This window comes from Aotus nancymaae, unplaced genomic scaffold (genome assembly GCF_030222135.1).
Source record: "Aotus nancymaae isolate 86718 unplaced genomic scaffold, 86718_ANA_hifiasm-v0.15.2.pri h1tg000043l, whole genome shotgun sequence".
NCBI classification, from domain to species: domain Eukaryota; kingdom Metazoa; phylum Chordata; class Mammalia; order Primates; family Aotidae; genus Aotus; species Aotus nancymaae.
The window spans coordinates 7,537,125-7,559,090 of record NW_026988457.1 but is presented as its reverse complement, the minus strand read 5'-3'; the positions used below and the strand labels follow the sequence as shown (position 1 = coordinate 7,559,090).

General features: G+C 32.3%; 1 protein-coding gene across 10 annotated transcripts in view; it reads right to left on the bottom strand.

Annotated features, from left to right (window-relative positions):
- NBEA (neurobeachin) overlaps positions 1-21,966 on the bottom strand; it is a 743,003-nt gene that overhangs the window by 218,719 nt on the left and 502,318 nt on the right. For all 10 annotated transcript variants that reach the window (XM_012465562.2, XM_064361756.1, XM_064361759.1 and 7 more), the window contains 2 exons: positions 19,830-19,954; positions 1,571-1,714 (listed from right to left, as the gene is read on the bottom strand). In XM_012465562.2, the coding sequence (XP_012320985.2) occupies positions 1,571-1,714; positions 19,830-19,954 (269 nt within the window). The remainder of the gene's footprint in view (positions 1-1,570; positions 1,715-19,829; positions 19,955-21,966) is intronic.

Below are 21,966 nucleotides of genomic sequence, written 5' to 3'. Positions count from 1 at the left end.
TAATAATTAGCTACCATTAAAGAAGAGAAATATAAAAATGTTATTATCTTTGTTGAATTGTGTCACTGGCATTACGGGCCATCTTATAATTAACTTCAAGGGACTATGCAAATCTGTATTAACTAATTAATTATCTTCAGTAGGAACAAAGGACCAGAGAATCTAATCTGAACTGTACAATTATTAAACATATAAGCTAGCATATACGAATAGGAAAGGCAACCCATGATCTAAATGGGTCAGAAATAACATTTGTGAATTTTCTATATTCTTTAAGATAAAGAATGAGACCAGCAAAAAAGAAAACAAATCTGTGGGCAAACAGAGTCAATGACCTTCATTTGATTAAATTTCCAAATGGCCTCAGATAAAATCTCTGAGCTACTAAAACAAACCACAAAAACGACAGAACCAAAACTTGAACATTTACTTCAGAATCTAAATAGAAAAAATAGTTTTCATGATGCAGAAATGTTAATAACATAGAAATATCTAGGAACTAGCACTAGAATAAACTTATTAAACATTTTCTTTCTTAATCTAGATGAGGGAGAATAATGTGCTATCTCCAATTTACAATTAACAGTAATATCTTCTCTTTGAAGATGGAAAGAGAAATCTCTAACCAGTAGAAAAAAATCACTAGAGACTTTTGTAAAGCCATGCCAGATAATTTTCAGTATGTTCCTGGCAACAAGTGTGATTTTGTATCAAGAATTATAGATATAAGTCCACCTCTCTATTATCACCTCCCACCTCAACCTCATGTGGGCTGCAAGTATAGAACTGATGTAAGACTCAGCTACTTTTTGAGACTCTGAAGCAGGAGTTTTTAAGGTGAGGTTGAGTATATGATTCCATGGACTAGTTTCCAGGGGTCAATGACAACTATGACATTGTATACAGTATTGTATGTGCCTCTTCATGAAGCCATTTGCTTTCATCAGATTCTCAAAGTGGCTTAAAACCTCAAAAAGTTTATGGGTGAATATGCTAAGATATCCATACCCCATCTGGTCACTGTAGAATCATAACCAGAATTAATCTCAGACATATACCACAAAAAGGTAAAACTTAGGCGGTAGGGAAAAGATATCTGCTAGCGGCTTAGCACTATGAGGCTACATAACAGAACAGGAGTGGAGAGAGACATTCTTTAGAATAACAAATGGGAGGAAATGGCAAATTCAATAGTCACGTGGGTGAAGGGACTATTGGCTGTTAGCGGGTTGGAGATACTTGTAAATCAATGAGTCTGTCATCTTGTCCCACCTCACAATTATATAGGCAGTTATATATGAATAACTGATACTATGCATTCTTTTTTCTATATAGAAAGTTGCTCTTCATTACATAGAAACTTAAGATATTCATTTATTGCCAATAAAATACATATTTCTTTGGGGTCCTCTTTTCAATATTAGAAATGAGATAAAGTTTTTAACATTCATGTGATCGAGCATTGTTAGAACCATTGGGATATATTTATTTACTAGGAGACAAATTTTGAATTCAGTAGCTTTGTGTTTATTTACTACAACAAATAGGAAAAAAATATTTTAAAATTTACCTGCAAGATTGTCGATTTCTTTCTCCTGTAGCAGACTGACTGCATCATCGTCTCCTTCCAGCATAAGCTCTGTCTCTGCATTCTGGTTCACTATTGCTTGACTTCTGAATGTTTTCTTTGACTTTACGACGTCTTCCTCTGTGCCTAATCACAATAAAAATATAATAGTTTAGGTTATTACTATTGTTTCTGCTTATAGTAGGTATTATAAATAATTGCTTTATTATAATTACATGCTACATTTACATATTACTTTACAATTACAGAACATTTTAACCTTCTTTATCTTGTTTGGTTTTCTGTGAGAAACATAAGGTGTGGGGAGCTGTAATCACCTACCCTTATTTTACAGATGAGAAAATAGGCTGAGAAAGCTACGTATATTTTGGAGGAACCTAGCAGTTGCTAGTGGTAGAGAAAGAACTCTGTCATGTCTTAGGACTCAAAGATCCATGCCTTAGGGATCAGTGTATGTTGCACAAAAAGTCTGTACTTCACCCCAAACTTATTTTCTTAAAATCACACTATTTTACATAATTATACTTTGTCTTAATTAGCTAATCAATTGCTAATCAGCTAATCTAATTAGCAGATCGTTTTTGAAAGTGGATGAAATAGGTATGCAGAAAACAAGAAACAATTCACATCTGAGGGGAAAAATAGTTATCATTAGAAAATTACAGAAAGGAAGAGACAGAAGCTTATTCACAATAGCTATTTCTTTAGCAATTACTGAAATAAATACTGATTTTCTGAAATTATAGCCTGATTTTGCTATATACAATAACACAAAAAGCCAAAACCAAAACACATAAAAATAAGCAGAAAACTGAAATATTGCAAGATTTGACCTGGCATTAATGTATAAGCTAGAAACATGCATCTGAATCCCTCAAGGATTTGACTGCTTAACAAATATTTTCATATTTACATTCAAACACTTGCTTTGTCAGGTGACAATGAATATAAAATTATCTGAACTGCAAGCAAATTTCGTCCATGCATACACTACCCACACCCACACACACACCACACACACGAAATACTTTTATTTTATATCACTTGAAGCTGAAATTCAATTTAGAAGAAAGCAGTCTTCAAGGAGCAGCATTAACTAGGAAAATGTCTTCATATTTCATTTGGTGTGGTGGATGTATTCCTGGAAATGGGAGCCTAATAAATCAGTCCTATATGGTGTTGTATTATATTTTTAGGGGACATTATGGTGTTGGAACACAGGCAATTGCTCTCCAAATGACGTGGAGATGATTTTTGGCCTTTGACCAAAAGTTTATAACACTTTTGGTCAATTCATCCAGGCACACACCATAGAACTTCCAACAGTCCATTACTGTCTACTGAAGTTGGCTCAACCTTTTTGTTGTTGTTGTTGTTTTGAGACAGGGTCTCACTCTGTCACCCAGGCTGGAGTATAGTGGCATGATCACAGCTCATGGCAGCGTCGACCTCCCAGGCTCAAGCAATCCTCCTACCTACCTCAGGCTCCTAAGCAGGTGGAACCACAGACGCACACCACACAATGCTTGGGTATTTTTTTTTTTTTTTTTTTTTTTTTTTTTTTTAGTTTTTGTAGAGATGGGCTCTTACTATGCTCCTAGGCTGGGCTTGAACTCCTGGGCTCAAGCATTCCTCCCACCTTGGCCTCCCAAAGTGCTGGAATTATATGCATGAGCCACTGTGCCTAGCCTTAACCATTTTCTTGCAAGTACATCTGGCTATCATACAATTTGCAATGTAAAACAGAGTTAGCTTTTTTTCTTCTTTTATTTGCAGTTTGCATACTTCTTTTTCTCGGTGAACAGAGGCCAAATGTTTGCTAAAATATGAAAAAATTGACTCAAAGGAAGGCCACAAGAGTAAAAACACATGTTGAGAAATATAGTCACATCACAATATCATTACAGAGTGTCTGTCACTGGCTGAGTGGTATAGTCTGTCATCCTAGCTCCTACTGGATAACCACATTTAGAGAACATGGTTAATACACAGCTTAAATGTATAAAGTAATAGATTGCTCAGTATATATTTTAATAAATACTTCAGAGACAAATAGTATTATTACAAATCAGTGCTACATTGGAAGGGAGGGGAATTAAATGGGTTACATGTGTATTGTTCTTTCACTGGCCCATAGATAATTATTATTTCTAGAATAAAAGATTGAGGATAGATCACTGAACGCTTCAGGACCTTATCTTAATTCTATTTGATTTTTGGTGCTATAAAGGCAGCACAACAGTAATATTCTGAGAGTGGCTATCTTTATAACTTGTTTGCTTCTTGGCAAACAGAAATACGGAGCTTGCATCATTTGAGAACAAAAGAAGCAAATCCATGATTGATAATTCAGAATCTCTCCTGAGGTCTTCATAGCTGTGTTTCTAGACTTTGCCTGAATACGATTAACTGAACATTTCTCTAACTTAGCTAAATGTCTCTTGCTCCTTCTCCTCCTCCTATTTTGACCCACTATGTACTTCAGCAGAAACTTAGGAATTCATACTGCATGGTGACTGCTACTGCCCTAGTTCAGGCCATCACTGCTTTGGTCTAGAGGGTGTCAACCGTTGTCTTACTCACATCACCTTCAATACTTTTGTCAGAGTGTTATAAAACATAAATAAGTTTAGGATATTTTCCTATTAAAATTATTCATTGTTCCTCCCAATCAAGAACACCCAATGCAAGACTTAGACTGTAGGATAAAATCTAAACTTCTGAGCACAGCTTACCAAGGCCTTTTATCCTCTCATAACCAGTTCTGTGTTTTCACCACACCCTCCTCAGCAATACTGGATCATTTACAGCTTCCAAAATATGCCATGCTTTCACATACCTCTTTACCCATGTTAATGTTATTCCCCCTCAGGGTATGTTCCTACCTTTCCTTCTTGGCCTAGCTAATTCCTAGCTGCCCTTCAAAACTCACTTCCTTCAGTTGTGAAGGAACTTTCCTAACCAACCCTATCACACGTTCACAGCTGACACATAATTCAACTGCACCATATAGGTGTTACCTATTATGTGTTTGTCATCTCCACTAGGCTGTAGTCCCATTTCTGTAGCTTCAGTGCCTGGCACCCAGCAGTCATGCCACAAACATGTGCCGAACTGAAGTTCAAGTTCACTCCACCACCCTATTCCCCTCTCTGATTTCTTAAGAGCACTTGTGTGCTCTTTCCCTTATGCTTCCACCATACCTCATAAAGCCTGCTACTGCAGAATTTATATGTATTGTAACCGCTTGCTTATTTACCTCCACAAAAGCCTCCAAGCTCCTTCATGACTGGAAACATTTTTTTGTCTTGGTATTCTCAGTACTTAGCACACTGCCTAGCACAGAGCAAGCCCTCATAAATCCTGAATAAATGTATAAACTCAGACATTACAGTTACCCCTGCGTATTTCAAAGTCTGAAGTTCCCAGGATATCTCAGAATTTTAGTGATCTGCCTTTAGTTTGGGGCAAGCAGGAAAATCTATGTATTTACATGAAAGGAAACTTGGTTTTTTACAATAAAGTCAAAAAAGACTTTTAAGTGTGAGTAATCTAATAAAGCAAGTTTTTCCTTACATAAAAATCATGTGTAATCTGCCTTCTCAGTTAAAAAAAAAAAGCTTTATGTTACTTTTATATTACCAAAACAAAAATCTACCAATAAAGAAAATGCAGTAGAAGAAAGGTGAGCTCTGAAATGTATATCAAGCTTTCAATTTTATCCCCTCTGGTTTTAAAGCAGTAAAACAATCATGACTTTAAAAGATATATAGTAAACTAATCCATATCAACACATTAAGCTTATCATCCTTGTTGAAGTGTTATCAGTTTGCAGCTCAGTAAACTTCCTGATTTTATGGTACTGCACCAAACATTTATCTAAATTAAAGTGCATGAGATCTAAAGGTGCTTTTCAATCACAATATCCTTTATGAATTAGAGTTTCATTCATCAAAATTACAGGCAAAAAGAGGTAAGGTCTCAAAGGGCTGTCTCATTACAAGGCTTGTAAACACTGTCCTTAGAAAGAATTGGTTTAACACCCAACAAATCAAAATCTGATTGGGAAGAGAATTTATTTGAGATCATCTATCTTCAGAGACATGTTGGACTGAGTGCACTTTTTGGCCTCTTTAGCCATTCATCAAGAAATTAACAAGCGAATACCACAAACTACCAGAATGCCTTGGATCTGAAAATGTATATTATGTGTAAAGCTGGGTAGGATAGACATATATGCTGTTGCCTATGAAAACATTAAAATACCAAAAAATTTAAAAGTTTCAGGAGAAAAAAATGTCACTGAATTATAGATCAAGGAAGCTAAATCTAAAATAGCACTTATGTTATTTTCTACATCATATTACAAATAACAAACACATGAAAGCACTCTGTAGATTGACTTCCTAGAAAATACATATATACATAAAGCTCTGTATATAAAAATGTTATATAATACAGAATATTGCATTACATGAATCTAAAGTTCCTTTATAAAATTTCTATTAATAACCAAGAATCCATGTGAAACAAGGTATATTTACAGCAGAACTAAAATGTTTTTAGTATTGTTACTATATTCTGGTATTATTGCTACTCTTATTGCTATATTTTAAATTATAATTTAAAGGTTTTATTGTTATTTTAAATAAACATAAGTTAAAATGCAGAAATGAAAACTGGAGACATTAACTCCTCTTAATGACATCAAAGAATATGTCTACCTGCAATGGCCATATGATCAAGGCAAATAAATTGGTTCATATACTCTTTATGTTCTTTTCTATTGATAAATATAAACAATTAATGTAAAACAAAATACAGTATTTTATTTCTGTTTAAGAAATCCTCCTATAATCAACTCTAAAACATCTATGCTAATAAACAAAATAGATTAGCCATAAATCATATACATGCGGCTAACACACAAAGAAAAGAGATATAACCCCATAATAAGCCAGTTTTAGTGTAGACTCAGCTTTTCACCAGTTTATGCTATTATTATTTCTATTGACTGTGGAACTATAGGGTTTTCATTTGTTGAAAAGTTATATATATAGGTATATTTATATAGGTATATCTATCTAATGTGTATCCATCAAGGAGCAACACATTTTCAATGTTATTTTACCTGTAACATTTAAACATGTGGTCTAAAGCTCATGATCTAGCCTCTGCTTATTTAACCTCACTATTTTACAGATTTGGCCTCTTTGTACCTCATATTCTCTAAAAGCTAAATGTTTTTGTCTGCATACATGCCACTCTGTCTCCAATCTTTAAGTCCGACATAATGTAATTTCCTTTACATAAAATCTCTTACATGCCTTTTCCTTCAGGATTCAGTCAGGTTGATTATTCACATTTCTGTATAACATTTATATCTTAGAAATAAGTCATCATATCTTATCATTGTTCATTTTGGAGTGTTTTTATTTCAGGGATTCTCTCCTGGACTTTAATTTCACATATCAAAATGGTAATAAATGTTTGTTGAGTAAATGAAAACACAAAAACATAATTCACATATTAGTCATTTTACATGCACATTACTTAAGTTACTTTTCTTTTCATGTACTTTACAGTTTCCTCATAAGTGGGAGAGTGGGACTATGTGATTTGCCATTCTTATGTTATTGTTCTCCACCAATATCCATTAGGAACATATTAAAAATAATCCAGACCAATCTCTTAATTTTAGTTTCCAAATCTGTAGAAGAGTAATACTAAGTATTTTCCACATTTTCTTTCACAGGATTATTGCAAATTTAAAATGAGACAATGAAAATGTGTGAATATTATTTACATAGTAAGCTTTCAAAAATGTTTACGTTTTTGATAATATAAATAAGATAAAAAAGAGGATAAAAAGTATACTGAGTACATAATTAAAACTGAAAAAGAACATAGTTAATGCTTTATTGCTTATAATACTGTTGCAGAAGATTTATGTAAGGAGGGAAAAAAAGCTGGCTTATTTGAGGATCAAAAAACTCAAGATAAAGCATGAGTCTATGGTCATGGCACAATGCCTATTCAATATCAGGTATTTAAAAGTGATAGTTTCTCTTCCTTCAGTTGCAGTTAATATTCTTCCTACCACCATGCTGTTACATCAGTATTTGTACTTATTAAAACATGAATAAGCCTTCAACTACTCCATTAGATTGGATGCTCCCTGAAGACAGGAAGGATAGCATGAAGTACAGGTGTTATGAAGTGCTCTGGAAATTGAATGGAGTATAAATAGTTTACATTTTAAATGTAATGTATGTTTTCCCCATAACCATTTATTCATTTAAAGACATTATTAATAATGTAAATAAAATTGCATAACACATCAATGTATTTGTACTTCTGATTTTGCATATAGATATTTAGTAATGTAAATATGTTTAGTATCTTGGATATTTGAAGGGGAAGAATTGCTTTCTCAACAAGAGATAATGCATTTAATACAGGTTTTCATCTTTGGAAAAAGATCTTTGGAAGGACACTGGCAGAATAGAAATCTGGTCTAATTTTATTTTTACCTAAATGTATTATCAAGTAATTCTGTTTCTAAATGTCAGAAATCAGTTTCATAGGATGACATTCTTTTTCAAAGAAAAAACTCTTTATATGCCATTTCACAATACATTTTTTAGCTTGTTCAATGTATTTTGACAAAGCCTACCACTCTCTAAGTAGGACAAAATGTTGCAATTCATTTCCAAACCCAAATACTTTTTAAAGTGCATTAATTACATAAATACTTTTGGAAATTTTAAAGGTTACTTTTTCTCATTAAAACTCAAGTCCGAGCAACAAATACCTTTTCAGACCAGTGCTTTTAGTAACTCTAAATGATGTTATTTAATTTCCAAAAAAGGAAAATAATTTAAGAGAAATATACCTCTCAGAAAATTACATTAGATACGATGACATAATCTTGTGCAATAATATGTATAAATCAATTACTGATAAGTTTACAATTTTGAACATTTCAAAAAGAACCTGAAAGAATGCTTTTTCTTATACCGAGGAACCTATTGTTCAAAAACATTTTATCCTTACCTTAGTGAATCTGTGAGATAAAAGTAACAAATATACACTAGAACAGTCTACTGTTACAATCATTTACTAATAAGTAAATATTTTTCTCTGTAAGTCATCTAAATTCATATTTTAATTTTGTGTTTGACTTTATAGCATAGATATAGTATGTCCTTCCTTAAGAAACAAATTATGATAATAGGAAAGATCACTTTTCGAATTAAGATTAAGGACAAAAAATTAAATCATCTTCTTTATGAAATAGCATTTTTTTTTAAAAAAAAGAAAATATACCTCTCAATAGAAAAATCCCAAAGGCAAAAATCATTAGTGATACTGAATAAAAATACTGAATTAGAAAGAATGACTAGAAATCTCAAGAACTCTCTTTTATACCTGATGCTGAGTCAGAAGCCTCACTTTATGAATATAAAATTATTTTATGAAAGTAAGTATTTCTATACATGAAACAGGCTGTTTCTATTTGTTGTTCCAAGCACATTTTAAGTAAATATCTGAATATTTACTAAGCAAATTTGATAAATACAGATATAAAGTCTGGATAGTTCAGACATCCAATTCCTCCTTTCTTAGTTGTGGATATTTTAGTTTGAATGAGTTGGATCTAACCATGATTCCCATTTCAATTTAATTTTGTTGACAGAGAATATATTGAACAATCCAAAATAGATATTATCTGCATCACTATAAAATTAAAAACCCAAGATACCAGCTTCAAATGTATAATAAATTTGGTTCAAAAATGCTATTCCTTATGTGGATCAATAACTCATGGCACTTATGGTCCACTTTAGCACATAACTATATTACCTAAAAATCAGAGTACAGCATCGTATGTGTTTTTATCAAAAGGAAACTTGTACAGACTTTTATTTTAAACTAGATACAAACATTATACCTTTAGGTAGGTTGTGTTTTGAAAAGCTGGGGGAAACCAGTTCAGTGGTACAGTAAATGTGAAGCATTAGTAATCTGGGAATTAACACGTGGAAATTATTCCAAGTATTAAATTTTTATTCAGATTAGTTATGCTTGCAAACAATTTACTGGAATTTAAGAAAGAAGAGAAGAAAATGGCTACCTAACACCAACAGTTATTGCTCACTAGAAAAGGACATCAAGGACACTTGCAAGCAAAAGAATTGGATCAATATTAACGTGATTTTCATTTCATGCTTCCCCAACTCCAGTAAGCTGACAATATACTCTGATTATGTGAACTGCCTCAGAGTAACACAGAAAAGGTTATTAGAGCAAGAGGTGGAAATGGAATGCACTTTTTATATTGACAGGCCTGCTAATAGAGTATACTGATTTTCAAAGACATGCAATGCATTTTTACAATTTGGTTCTGACAGCAAAAACGGAATTTCATTTATTCTTAATTCAAAATATTCATAGGTAAGCAATATTTTTTAGAGCAGACCAACAAATGGGATATTCATAAACAGCATTTTTAAACAGAAAAATGCAATTAAAGTGCAAGAAAATATTATTGAATTTAAGTGAAGCACTGTATAAGTATTAAATGTTAACTTAATCTTAATGCAGTCAATGTAGAAAACTGCATTCTATGCTTTTTAAAGAAAATGTGATAAACCATATTTTAAGAATATACATGATGATAAATGCAGACTCTCCACATTTTAGACTGGACATTACTTGGTAGGATTTTGATTAGCCATGAAGTTAGGAGTTCTAATTATTTAAAATGGGATTTCATTATATCAAAAACCACAGAGCACATTTTACTTGTGAAAATGGTAATAAAACATACAGAAAACTTGGGCCATTTTAGAACTCTCTAAATATCAGAAACAGCAGAGATGATGAATTATTCATCTTTGTTACTATTTTAGTACATCGTATAGCATTTGGTCCCTATGATAAAATACACACAGATCAAGACTAACATGAAATAAATTCATAAAAATGATAAAGACAGCTATCTTTACAAGGATGCCTTCTTCAAAATTTTTGGCACTATTTTTTGTATTTCCTATAAGGAGCATATGTTTTTCTGAAAGAAAGCAAGAAAGGGAGGGAGGAAGGGAGGGAGGGACAAAGGAAAGGAACCTGCATCATGTACCAAGATGGGTAGATGGGCTGATGAGGAGCAGAATATAAGCTGGAAAGTTTGGCAACCATTGGAATAAAAGAAAAGGTTAAATGCACAACTTCAGAGTGGGCTGAGAGGGTGGAGAGACTTTCTTGTACAATGGGTGGCATTAACCTCAGGAAATGATGCTTTGTGTCTTTTTCTTTTCTTTTTCTTTTTTTTTTTTTTCACATCTAGCGTTCCTTGTTTACTAGAGTTTTAAACTTTCCCATTCCATGTATTTTCAATAGGAGACAAATATATTTTTCCATCTTACAGATAGCATATGCACTAAGACAATATTCTCAGTTTTTGATTTCAATCCAATCATTCAATGATTTTGGTATCCCCATGGCACATTTAGTAAATTTACAAACCTGACAATTCCCTAATTGATTATTGTGATGGAGCAGCAATTTTTGTGAAGGTGGCCTGGTTTCATGATCATAGGTGAAGGAGCCAGCGAGAAGTCAAAGAATTACGGTGGCATTAATGACAACATGGCCTTCATTTGGGATATGGCATATCCTAAACATATAGGCCTTGATAGGTCATGCAAGCGAGCATTTATATTGTACTTTAATTACATTATGCTCTTGTAAAAATGAATGGTGGTTTTGCTCTACACAGCATTAACCACCAGAAGTTAGATTACTATAGATTAGAATTTTTAATGGAAAATTTACAATAAGAATTTGAACAATGTGATTGAGAAAATCATGTTTGTACAGACAATTTAAGGAAAATAAATGGAGAAAATAAATATGGGCTGGTTTTCCATGAGAGGCTTGGCGTCTTCTTTCAAGTCTATCACAAAGTCCAATGTGGACAATTCACTTTCAAAATATAAGATGATGGAAAATGGGGGTAGGAGATTTTTGAGATAGGTAAGCAACTGGCTCAGAGATACAGAAGAAAGAGATAATTTTAAATATCTCTTTAATTATTAAAAAAATGAAATATCTAAGTGATGGCGCTGGTACAGATTATCTAAAAGCACTTTTTAAAACACCAAAACATTGAAAAATGTTTTGTAAATGGTATAGCATACATATCCTGGGAATGATACTAAGTTAATCTGTTCTGATGTATCTTTACAGACGATAAGCTGTAAGAGCCAACTAAAAATTAGCAGTTCAACTTTACAGTAGGGAAATGTTCAGTAATGCCCTCAAACAGTTAAGGAAATTCCAAATGTATTTACAATGCACTGTAGAGTAAGAGACTGGTATTTGGGTAGAGTTTTAGCTCTATCACTTATTATTTAGCATGTCACCTAATTTCTATGGTCTGTCATTTTCCAAATAAAAATCCTTTAATGACAATCCCCTTCACAGCAGGGCCACAACTATGTTTCATCCTCATCTTCACGCCATTTCTACACACAATCCTGTGTTCCATCATATGGTATCATTTTCCATTCCTTGAATACGTTATGTTCTATTATGTGGTCCCTTTTTCCACAATGCCACCCTCCCACTCATTGGCTTGGGAAGACTTCCATTCATCCTTTCGACTCCAGCTAAAATATATTTCTTCTTTCAGGCAATGCTCTTTTCTGAGCTCCCACAACATTTTTAATGCTCTTTGATGAAAATATTACTATTATATATTATAATCACTTACAAATGCAATTGTGTGTACACTTTACCAGATATTAGTCTAAAAGAAACAAGATTTTGAACAATGATCTAAATTAGTTCCACGCCCATCAAAAATAATTTGGAAATTCCATCCTTCTAGACCTAGTTTATAGGAAATCCATCCTTCAGAGCTGTTACCCAAAATGATGAATGGTGTGGTTAAAATGGTGGTGTTAAATACTGTTTGCATTTCTTAAAATTAATCAATTATCAGGCTGGGCACAGTGGTTCACACCTGTAATCCCAGCACTTTGGGAAGCCAAGGCGGTGGATCACCTGAGGTCAAGAGTTCGAGACCAGCCTGGCCAACATGGTGAAACCCCATCTCTACTAAAAATACAAAAATTGGCCGGTCATGGTGACATGTGCCTGTAATCTCAGCTACTCGTGAGGCTGAGGTGGGAGAATCGCTTGAACCCAGGAGGCAGAGGTTGCAGTGAGCCAAGATCGCACCATTGCACCCCAGCCTGGGCAACGAGGGTGAGACTCCATCTCAAAAAAAAAAAAAACTAATCAATTATCAATTAAATAAAAAATAGCAACTGAGTAATAAGCACAAAGAATTCTCTTAATGCAAATGTTCCAAATGGAACTGATAGAAGATCTGATTCTTATCCTTAAATGGCTTTTGTTTTATCTAGGAATATGAAACATCTAAAAGAAAAATACTTTCTGACACCTTTATGAAGTGACTCGTCATCAAATACCAAATATAAAGGCCATTCAAAGGAGTAAGTTAGGGTCCTTTATGTCTCCATGCCATGGTAATTTTTGTTATCACCTCTGCCTTTACTTCCCTAATAGCCTGGTAAATTCATAATCTCTTGAGACAATGCATAAGCCATTACTTCTATGAAGGCTACTCCAACCAGACTCTGAGTCACTGTCTCTCCCTGTGTCCCTTTAGGAACTACTACATCCCTCTATGATAACTGTTTATCCTCTTTATTCTTTTCCACTGGAAACAGTACCAAAGTTTAAATAACCCTTTATTCCTTTCCAGTGGAAAGGAATCTCCAAATCCAGCATGTAGCATGTGCATAGTAAGCAGAAGTTATTCAATAAATGCTTTTAAACCAATAGTTACCTAACTTCTCCGAATCTGCTTCAAGTCTACAATCTGAACCCTCAACACAAACTAAGTGGCTTGTTAGAACATTTATTAATATGAAAATGTTAATTTCCAGTTGAAAGGAATAAAGTTATTCAAACTTTGGTACTACTGACATTTCAGGCTGGAATTTTGCTGGTGTCCTTGTGGGGAGCTCTCCTGCATGTGGTAGGATATTTTAGGCAGCATTTCTGGTTTCTACCAATTAGATGCTGGCAGTGCACTCCTACCTCCGTCCCTGTTGAGAATCACTACACTAAACTGTGTGCTGTTAGATGGACGAAACTGTCTGTCTCAATCTCCAAATCCAGCATCTAGCATGTGCACAGTAAGCAGAAGTTATTCAATAAATGCTTTTAAATTAATAGTTACTCAAGTCCTCTGAATCTGTTTCAAGTCTACAATCTGAACCTTCAACACAAAACTAAGTGGCTTGTTAGAAGATTTATTAACATGAAAAATACTATATAACATCTGTGAAATGTATTTATAAGAATATTTTGTAACTTAGCCTTTATGTAACCCATTTAAATTGTTTTAAGAGACTGTAAAAACTATAGGGTGAAGACAAGGCTATGACACTAAAATGTGACAATGACACCAAAAAGAGCTGACAGACACTTCCTGCATGTCTTTCTCTATCTCTTTTAAAAAATGTGAATCATTAACTTTCAATAAATTATTTGAACATAACCAGATTATCTGTTTCATTCCAAATAAGTATATCCAATTAATAATACAACAACTAAAATGGAGTTATCAATGAACGACAATAAAGATGCTTACTACAGTCTCTATAAAATACAAGCAATAGCTTATTAGGTTTTAAAAAAATCAAGTCATCTCTCTCAAATGTTATAATAACTATAAAGTCTTTGAAAAAGGAAGTCAGATTACTTGATAGCTTATTTCTCAACAATTGTATAGCTGTCTTAGTATGTTTCTATTCTCACTGTCTTTCTTATTCTTGATGACTGAAAGTAGCACATTGCAATAGCCATGCATACACCATCAAAACTAATTTAATTCCAGATTCATTACAGAGCTGCTTTTTATTCATCAAGGTCATATCTTGATGGCTTCACAAGCTTAGATAAATCAGGTGTTAAGCAGACACATCTCTGAGGAACCTAAGAATGTTCTCATTTGCAGTTCTCAGCATATCTTATTATTTATTGCCAAAGAAATGACTGATTAACTTTGTCATTTTTGTTCCATGTTTTTTTCTTCTTCAGGCTGAAGCAGCCTGCTCTCTTCTACGATGCCTGATCAGACCTATTTAAGATGATGTCTTTGATCACAGACAGGGAGGCTCTTGCAATCTTAGTTTTGATGAAACATTGTTCCACTGTAATTTTATGAAAAGGCAACAGAGGCCTAAATGATAATTGACAGTCAACAAAGACAATCAAACTTATTAAGATTTTGTACTATTCTTCGACAACTACAATATTTACATGCTAGAAATGTACCAGAATTTGTCTAGTCTATGTTTTATTTTAATATATAAACAATATACAAACCCTCCTTTTTCAATCATTTCCCTATTAGCCAATTTGCTCAAAAGAAAAAGAACTCTGCAGGTCAGAAGATGAGTTTATGAGTTTTAAAATATTTTCCTTATATTGTTCCATTGCTACGGTCTGTAAAATTCCTGGTCATCAATTAAATTTTCACTTGTATGAGATTTAACTATTAGAAAACACCTAAATAACACATTAAATACATGCAAAATTAGAACACTAACCATCAGGGAAAAAATTACATGCCTCTAGGTTTTCATTAATCACATTCCAACACCAGAGGCTGAAAGTATATCAAATCACACAAAATCTTTTGCACATGACAACCTCATAAATTATTCAACTCATTAGTATTACTAAAAAGCATGAAAAACTCTATCAGTATAAAGGATATTTTCCAACTGAAAAAGGTCAACCAAGTTTTAATAATGAAATTAAAGGGAAAGCTTTTCAAAGTAAATATGAAATAAAATTGTTATCCTTTATTTCCTTGAAAATATATCCAATTCTGATTGCTTATTTAAAAGAAAGCATTGCTAATATATTATTAATATATTTGAGGCACCAAATAAATTGCCTGAAAATAATGTCATGAAATCCAAATTATGGCTAAATGTTCTTTCCCATCACATGAAAATTTAACTATAATATAATCTAAAATGTTTAGCTGAATTTAGGATATCGAAAAAAATCAAGTGACTCAAGATATTTGTATTAAAACATGAAGTCTGCTAAATCAGTTTTACTTCTCTTACAATAATATAGGCTTATATTCTTGAACTGCAGTGTACTTACTACATTAATAGATAAAGACAAAATCAATAGTTCAAATCCCAGGGACTGCTTTGATGGTCTTGTAAATATTTCCTTTCTACGTAATTTAAGATTGTTCTCCCAGTGTATGCAACATGTTTAAAATTCTGAAAACTTTGATCACTAGTTCAAATACTTCCAGACATTCTGAAAGTTCCATCTATAAAATGTTATTTTGTTCCTAAAACCTTTTTTGTTGCAACCATGTAGATCAGCATAAAACTTTTGACCGAAGTTTTCAGCAGAGATTCTATACAGTTAGCACTTAACTTTCAAAGTAGAATTGAACAATAGGGAAATTGAAATACTGTATGTATTTAACATAGAGAAAGAGATTAGTTGAATTTCAACTTATTCTAGTAGCATACTCAGAATGTGCAGGCTTGTGCTATAAATATACGCTTAATCTACATCTGCACAACTCCAAAACATTCGGTCATTTAGTTATTAGTATATACACAGCCAGACTTCAAAATACCTAAACACATTTAAATGTTTAATGGGAGACAGAATATCCAGATGTCAGGCTTTTTTTTTTTTTTTTTTTTTTTAACTTTTACACGGATGGTCTGGCAATATGTACATACAAAATCTTTCTTCAAAATATACAAAAACTGTTTTCTTTTTTTTTGGAATGCATTCTTTTTTTTGAAACCAAACTGTCCACTCTTCCCACAATATTATATTGCTTTTCAGATTTTACTGAAATAAAATAAAACTCCAGTGAATATTTTAAAATAGCTTTTTTCCCTCTTCTGAGTCATTTCCTTGGGACAAGTTTCTAGATGGAGAATTGTTGGGTCAAAGAGTATCAGCATTTTTGAGGCTCTAGATGTGCACTGGCAAAATGTTTTTCAAAGGATTTGCTTCCAACAATCCTCATTTACATTGTTTCAGCAACATACATGAGATTCTTATTTTTTACTGCAAATCTACTAATACCAAATATTACAAGGAAAAGGTTTCTGAGCTCATTTACAAAGAACAAATGATTTATTGCTGTACTTTTAATTTTTTAAATTTGCTTTTTGTTTTAATTCACCTTGCAGGGCTAAAGTAAAAAAAAAATTCTGAAATAATTTCAAACTAACAGAAACATTTCAAATATAGTACAAAACTCCCATTTTTATCCTTATCCAGGTTTCCCCAATATTAACATACATCTACCACCCGCCCCACTCCTCGACATATCTATTATTACGAATCTTTTGGAAGCCTTTTGAGAAGTTGCAGGTACGGCACCTTATTACCCCTAATTACTCCGCTGTATTTCTCAGAAACAAGAACGTTTCTGTCTAAGCACCATTAACCCTCCAACTCTGGAAGCTAGCCTTGATAACAATACGGCCATCCAGATCATGGACCCCATCCAAATTTTACCAACTGTAATCATCTAGAAAAATGTGCTGTAATAATCTATCTTATCTTTTTTGGTTTTCTCCAATTTTGAATATTTTCTCAGTCTTTCCTTATCTTTTGGGTCCCTGGCAGTACAAAATCTGTTTTAAATTAAGTTTTTCAACATTTACTTTTATTGGATGAAGTGCCTTGTAATAATTATTGATATTTACCTCCTATTTCTTCTCAAGAAATATTTTCTACATAGGTTAGAGTACATATTAAGAGGTAGGAAGAAGGCACAATACTAATTTTTTCTCATCAATGTGTGATTCTTCCCTCTACTTCTATGTATAGACCACTCCAGGGAGAGCTTCCCACTCACCTTCTCTACATCCTCTATATTTACTCTCAACTCTCCACTCTGTTCTAAAGTCCATAGGTGTGATATGTGATGAAGGTTGGAGGAGAATTGTTTTTTGGAGAAAAAATTGTATTAGTTCTCTTAAGTCTTCTATTCCCTGACCTTAGAATGACCATGAAGTAACTCCAATAATATAACATGCAGATTTCCTGAATATTTTATGGTGTAGATGTGTCATCTCTGTTCTTAACATGTATAATAAAAACATACTCCTCTTTTCTTTAATAAAAGAACACAACTCAAGAGGGATAGATAATAGGTTCTGAACATTGCTGATAATCTAGATTGAAAATTCATACTGTATTTTAAAATATAGTACATATAAAGAATATTTAGTATCACTTACACCTCTCATCTATTTCAAATTTAGGGTATTGTTTTTATTTTATGTTCATTAACAATAGTCACTATTTTATTAAAATATGACTATCAGTTTGAAAAACATTTAAAAGACTAAATTTTGTTTCTTATAGGCTTTGACACTGGTTTATCACGAATTATTTTACAAATTAAAGACACAAATTTAAGTATTCACTTTTAAGAAGAAATACAAATATTTTTCTAAAAAAGCCTTTTTCAAAAGTAATGTGCGGACTGTGGAACGTAGTATAATGTGAATTCTATACAATTAAAGCTTTGGCAACTCAGTATCACTAATGATATCACTGTAGCATAAACTCTGTTACAAACTGTCTTTATACTTTTCTACTTTCAAATGAGATAAATTCAGGATTAATTGGTTAAAACTCTAAATTATTGGTTAAATAAAATGAAGTTTTAATAATTTTAAGCTCATATTATAAAGCATGCCACTACTAAGTAGGCAGATATTTCTAAGACTCTCTCCTACAGGATCATAATAATAACTCATTTTAAGTTGGTATCAAATCTTTAGAGGGCTATCATCCTTATGTGCTATTTTTAGTTATTCAAAGAAGACAAATTATATTTTTTTTCCATTGTTACTTTTACTGTATAAAGTTACTGTGTAACTTTTATCTTAGGTAACAGTTTCATATGAAATCTTTATTTACTTTTTAATGGTATTTTGAGGCTTACTAAGTTATAGCAATTCATAGCTTACTGGGACAAGAAATTTTAAAAGCTTTGAATATTTTGTCTTTTTATTACAATTAAACATTTTCCCTGTTCAATTCATTAAGAATATGAATGGTATTACATGATATAAACTATGATTTGATACAGAACTATTTATCAACTACAGTAAATTTTAAAAACAGATGGCTCACTTAGAACTCCCAAATGAATATAATAAAATACAAGTAATTGAAGAATAAAAGTGGATAACAGAATATATGAACAGTGTTCATTACTGGTATTTCCTTAGTGAATGTGGTTTATAAAATTGTGATATGCTCCATCAAACTTAAACTTGTTAGAGCCTTTAAAAATGGGCAAGTAGACCAAATGTTCCTGTTAGTAGACAACAATCTAAAGTAGCAGCATTTTTATTAAACTACAAAAATATTTTGATATTTATGATTTATTACATAATTTATACAGGACAATTTAGGGTACAGTTCTACTGTAGTGTGATAATTAATGATACTGTAAATAGGAGACTATCTTTTTCAATCTTCATTTGTAGTCCATTGGAGGACTGGAAATTTAAATTGGCACATTATAACAGGATTTTAAACTTTATTTTATTAGGATTAAAACATAAAGTATCATATAAATAGGTTATTAATAAAACATTTTTAGTTATATATACAGTCTGTAGATGCATACAAAAATATATACTCACAGTATACATATGTGCATATATATTACATGTATATATGTATATTAATGCAGTATATATGTGTGTACACAGAAACAAATTTATTTATAAATTTATTATAAAATATATAAGTCTGAGTACAGGATAACGATATTTACTATGGGTCTTGGTCATCAAAGTTTAAAAGACACTGAAAAAGATTGATTTTATTCTTGTTAGAGGCTATATGAAAGGGATATTGGTTAATAACCAACTATGTGTAGTCTGTTTATCTCTTAAATGAAGTTGAAGGCTATAAAATATATCTACTGAGAAATACTGGGTTGATTAACAGTAAGCTAAATTATGCTGAAGGATAAAGCAGAACAAAATATTTCTGACTCATGACATGGAGAACATTAAATACTAGCAAAAAAAAAAAGGAAATTCTCAACCACAAGGAGTCACCTCACATCCAGAAGTATTTTTGTGTAAGAAGCATTGGTACTAACCATATTCTATTGCAGCTTTGAGCAATGCCTCAGCATGAGTGGAGCCAAATGCGTTGCGAACAAATCGTCTCCTTCGACGAAGATCATCTTCCCAGTAATCCAAACGCCAGAAATCGTGCAATTGGCTGATTAGAGAGAAAAAAGTAATCTCTATTAATAACAATGCATAAGTGGAAATACATTTTTCTGTAAAACTGAAGCTATTTTGCTGGTCTCATTGAAAAATCAAGATAATTTTGGAGTTATTCATATTTTACACTTGTGTATGTATATATATACATATATATAGTTCCTTTACAAATGAAAAAACTTAGAAATATTCTCATATTTTAGGCATTATAACACTCAGCTCTGCTTTTTGGTTTTTTTTTTTTTAATTTTCTTCTTTCTACTAAAAACATTAATCATGTGGCATTTAGTAACAAATGCAGCACCAAATTACAAGTATTAATGGTACAGTTTGCTTTCTTTTACACTGTTTTTAACAAGGGTTGTAAATCACAGAATATACCTCACTAAAAATAGTTTACAATTTAATGACCATGGTTTCTTAATAGGCTGAATTAAGAAGTATAAAATATTGCCCACATGGATTTGGTGGAACAATGATTAAAATAATGTGCTGAAATATTCATTGAAATAATTCCCTTCTGCCCACAGCAACCTGAGAAAAATGCAATTTTATCCATTATTAATAATACTGAATTAGAGCTGCAAAAATTTCCAGTATGTGGTAATTGTCTTGGTAAATTATTATTCTAATGCTAACAGAGTTCTTAGATGATTTTAGAGCTTTCAGCTAATATAAACCATTAACAACAACAGCCATCATTGGCCATCACTGTCTTTTATACTCTAAACCAATACTAAAAATCCAAGAGCTATAACAAAAATGATGGAAATAGGTCCACTGTATAATCCAACAAAGGATTTTATGATACAATTGTTGTTTTCAATTTAATTTCAATAAACATTAATGATAAATACCACTGCTTAGAAAGTCAATTTTTCTGCATTTGATAGTGGAGTAATACACTCAAAAGAAATATTCTAATTTTCCAGAACAGCACTATTCACACTGTTCATGAAAACATATAAAATACTTTCCTTGAAGATTTCATTTCATTAATATTTTGATATTTTACTGTAGAAGAACACTTTAAGGCTGAATAAGGTAGGACCTGTGTATGTTTTGCTCATCATTATATTTCTGCACAATGTCTGACACACAGTACATTTTTACCAATTACTCATTGAATTAATTAAAAAAATTTTTTTTTTTGAGATGCAGTCTCGCTCTGTCATCCAGGCGAGAGTGCAGTGGCACATTCTCAGCTCACTGCAACCTCTGACTCCCTGGTTCAAGTGACTCTCCTGCCTCAGCCTCCCAAGTAGCTGGGATTACAGGCATGAGCCACCACGCCCAGATAATTTTTGTATTTTTAGTAGAGACGGGGTTTCACCAAGTTGGCCAGTATGGTCTCAATCTCCTGACCTAGTGATCTGCCCACTTCAGCCTCCCAAAGTGCTGGGATTACACGCGTGAGCCACCGTGCCTGGCCAAAACTTTTTTTAATTTCAAAAAAAAAATCTATGGAGTTTTCAATGTATAGCCATTGAGAAAAATGATTTCATTGTGAAAAGCATTTTAGATTTTATGGTTATATAATTTTGTTATCTATAACTTCATTATAAAAACACAATAATATAAACAGCATATAAAAGAATTAAAATTGTGAGTCTTTGAAGTATACTTTAATGCACTTATTTTTCCTGTACATCATAATTACAACTTAATTCTTCTGTTAAATAATGATTATTTGATGAATAATAATAATAAATAGCATATCTCTGTAATTTAAAATAGGATGATTTATATCCTTACAAAAACAAACTATTCCCAGTAATTTAAGGAAGACCATGCTAAAATCATGATATATTGATTTCCCTTAAGATTATATTAAAATTAAGTAACTGAATTCACCCAAAGTGGACAGAGATGTAATATTATTTAAAATTTCTAACCGTAGAGATACTTTCCCCTAATCTTCTATAAGGGCAGCTGAATAATTCTGGAAAGCATAAGACTCTGAAGACCTGAAACCATAAAAATTCTAGAAGATAACATTAGAAAAAC